The sequence below is a fragment of the Cyprinodon variegatus genome, unplaced genomic scaffold (genome assembly GCF_000732505.1).
Source record: "Cyprinodon variegatus isolate N-32 unplaced genomic scaffold, C_variegatus-1.0 Scaffold13, whole genome shotgun sequence".
NCBI classification, from domain to species: Eukaryota; Metazoa; Chordata; class Actinopteri; order Cyprinodontiformes; family Cyprinodontidae; genus Cyprinodon; species Cyprinodon variegatus.
Genome location: NW_015150466.1, coordinates 2,519,972 through 2,522,428, shown reverse-complemented (window position 1 = coordinate 2,522,428; position 2,457 = coordinate 2,519,972). Strand labels below are relative to the sequence as shown.

Below are 2,457 nucleotides of genomic sequence, written 5' to 3'. Positions count from 1 at the left end.
CCGTTACCCCTGTTACCTGTACCCCTTATAACTGCACCCCTGTTACCTTTACTCTTGTTCCCTTTACCCCTGTCACCAGCACCCCTGTATGCCTGTTACCGTTACCCCTGTTACCTGTACCCCTTATAACTGCACCCCTGTTACCTTTACTCTTGTTCCCTTTACCCCTGTCACCAGCACCCCTGTATGCCTGTTACCGTTACCCCTGTTACCTGTACCCCTTATAACTGCACCCCTGTTACCTGTACCCATGTAATCCTGTGACCCGTACTCCTGTCTCGGTATCAGAGTGAGGCTTCTCCTGTTTCCCCATTATATTGAGAACTGTATGTACCAAAGTGAGGACATGTTGCTGGTCCTTGGGTTTAGGACTAAGGTGTGAAATCAATTTGGATTTAGGATAGGGTGAGGTATACACTGCTAATGGTTGGGTTTAGTATCATTATCAGGGGTTGGGCATACAAAGTGGCAGTCTAGTGGTTAGGGCATTGAGCTTGGCTGAGGTTCTCAATTCGAGCCCCACTCCCACAGACTACCATGTTGGGTCTCTGAGCAAGACCCTTAAACCCACACTGCTCCCCAAGGGGATGGTTTAAATGCAGAGGTAAATTTCTCCATTGTGAGATCAATAAAATTCAATCATTATGTGTCTTAAAATCAATGGGAGTCAATAGGAGTCATCACATGGTCCTCACTAAATACAGGATATGTTTATATGTGTGTCTTTACCTCATATTCCTCTTTAAAACCGTATCCCTGCCCACATTTCATCTGTGTGATGTGCTGGAGGAGATCTGCCACTCGAATAGCTGGCTGAAACTGGCCGGCCTGGAACTGACCTGTAGGGGAAACATATTTATAGAAACACGAGAAATAAAGTAAAGAAATCTATTTGTGAAAAAGTCAAAAATGCAAAGCATTGCTTCGTTTCAATGAACTCCTGGCTTTACAGGCACTGCAGCAGCCTTTCAAAGGTCTTTTGGAGCATTTTAAACACTTTTTGGAAAATTTTACACATTTACTTTTAATCTGATAATATTCATCAGGAATTACAAAAATATAAAAAAAAATATAAAAAATATGAATGCTGTAAAAAAATCAAGGAAGTTTATGCAGGTTAATCTAATAGGCAGAATGTCTTAACTCTTCTTCGGCAGATTTAATTTTTGCCGAAGACTAAAAACAAACACAATGACCACATTTCTTTTTCTGTGTCTCTGGGTGGAAGGAAACATCGCTAATCCTGGCTTACGTGATGAAATAAGGACAAGTAGCTGGATTACAACTCATTTTATTATTGATCTGTGGTCTGTGCTCGTTCACTGCCTCTATTTCCTGTTCATTACAGCTAAATATAATCTAAACGTATTACGACCTTCTGCTTTGCACCGCCTGGTCTGCAAAGGATGGAAACATGCTGTGTTGGCTTTTAAAACCTAGTACGGGCATCTCCAAAGTCGGTCCTGGAGGGCCGCTGTCCTGCAGGTTTTAGAGGTTTCTCAGCTTCAGCACAGCTGATTCTGATGATTGCAGTTCAGCAGCAGTTCAGCTGTGCTGAAGCAGGAAACCCTGTAAAACCTGCAGCACAGCGGTCCTCCAGGACCGATTTGGGGATGCATGAGCTAGTATTTCAAAGTCTAAAACATGTAAAAGTACAGATAGATAATGTTGTGGTAATATAGCAAATTAGGGGAGAAGAAATTAATTCCAAATAAATTTTTAGCACATATTTAGAAAACCAGCCGTTAAAGTAGGTCATGTATAAATGTCAGAAAAAGATAAAGAACATCCAGAAATGAGTGCTGAATATTGCATTTTCACCTGATCTGAGAACAGCTCGTTACCTTTAGGGAATAAATGAACCAAACTGCTCCAGTAAGAGCAGCTCAAGGATATCAATGGAGGAAAAGTAAAACATAAGGGAAAGAACAATTCCTAATAAACTTTTCAGTTTCTACCCACCTTGGGCTCCACATATTATACAGAGAGGAAGAAGAAATGCCTAAAAAATGTGGTGTGAACCTCTAACATTGACTGTAAAATGTCGCTGTGACTGCAATACAGTGCCTGACTAATATTTAGAGAGTTGCCTGTTATTGAAATGTTTATTAGCACTTCTGAAAGTGTTTACCATTCTAACCCAGCAAGGTTTATACAACCTCTTTTTGTGGAGAGTAAAGAGTTAAAACCCTTTAAAAGATGAAAATACCTCATCAAGCCAAACAAAAAGGTCATCCCACCGTTTTCTGACATGTAACCAGATTGCTGTTTGGTAGCAGACTTTCTAGATAAACTAAAGATGCTTTTTAAAACGTATTTTTCTCACAAAAACTCCATTTGCATGCGATGAAGAGGTCCAAAATGCCAAATTACAATTAATGTAGCTTTCTGATATAGTTTAGATTTAGAAAACGTATAATCTGAAGGAGGAAAGAAAGTTTTGTTTTATAGATATTG

The 2,457-nt window shown here is 39.9% G+C and overlaps 1 protein-coding gene across 1 annotated transcript in view; it reads right to left on the bottom strand.

Moving 5' to 3' along the window:
• LOC107089818 (receptor-type tyrosine-protein phosphatase T-like) overlaps positions 1-2,457 on the bottom strand; it is a 309,070-nt gene that overhangs the window by 77,925 nt on the left and 228,688 nt on the right. Inside the window, exon 16 of the mRNA XM_015382802.1 lies at positions 730-839. Coding sequence (XP_015238288.1) covers positions 730-839 — 110 coding nt within the window. The remainder of the gene's footprint in view (positions 1-729; positions 840-2,457) is intronic.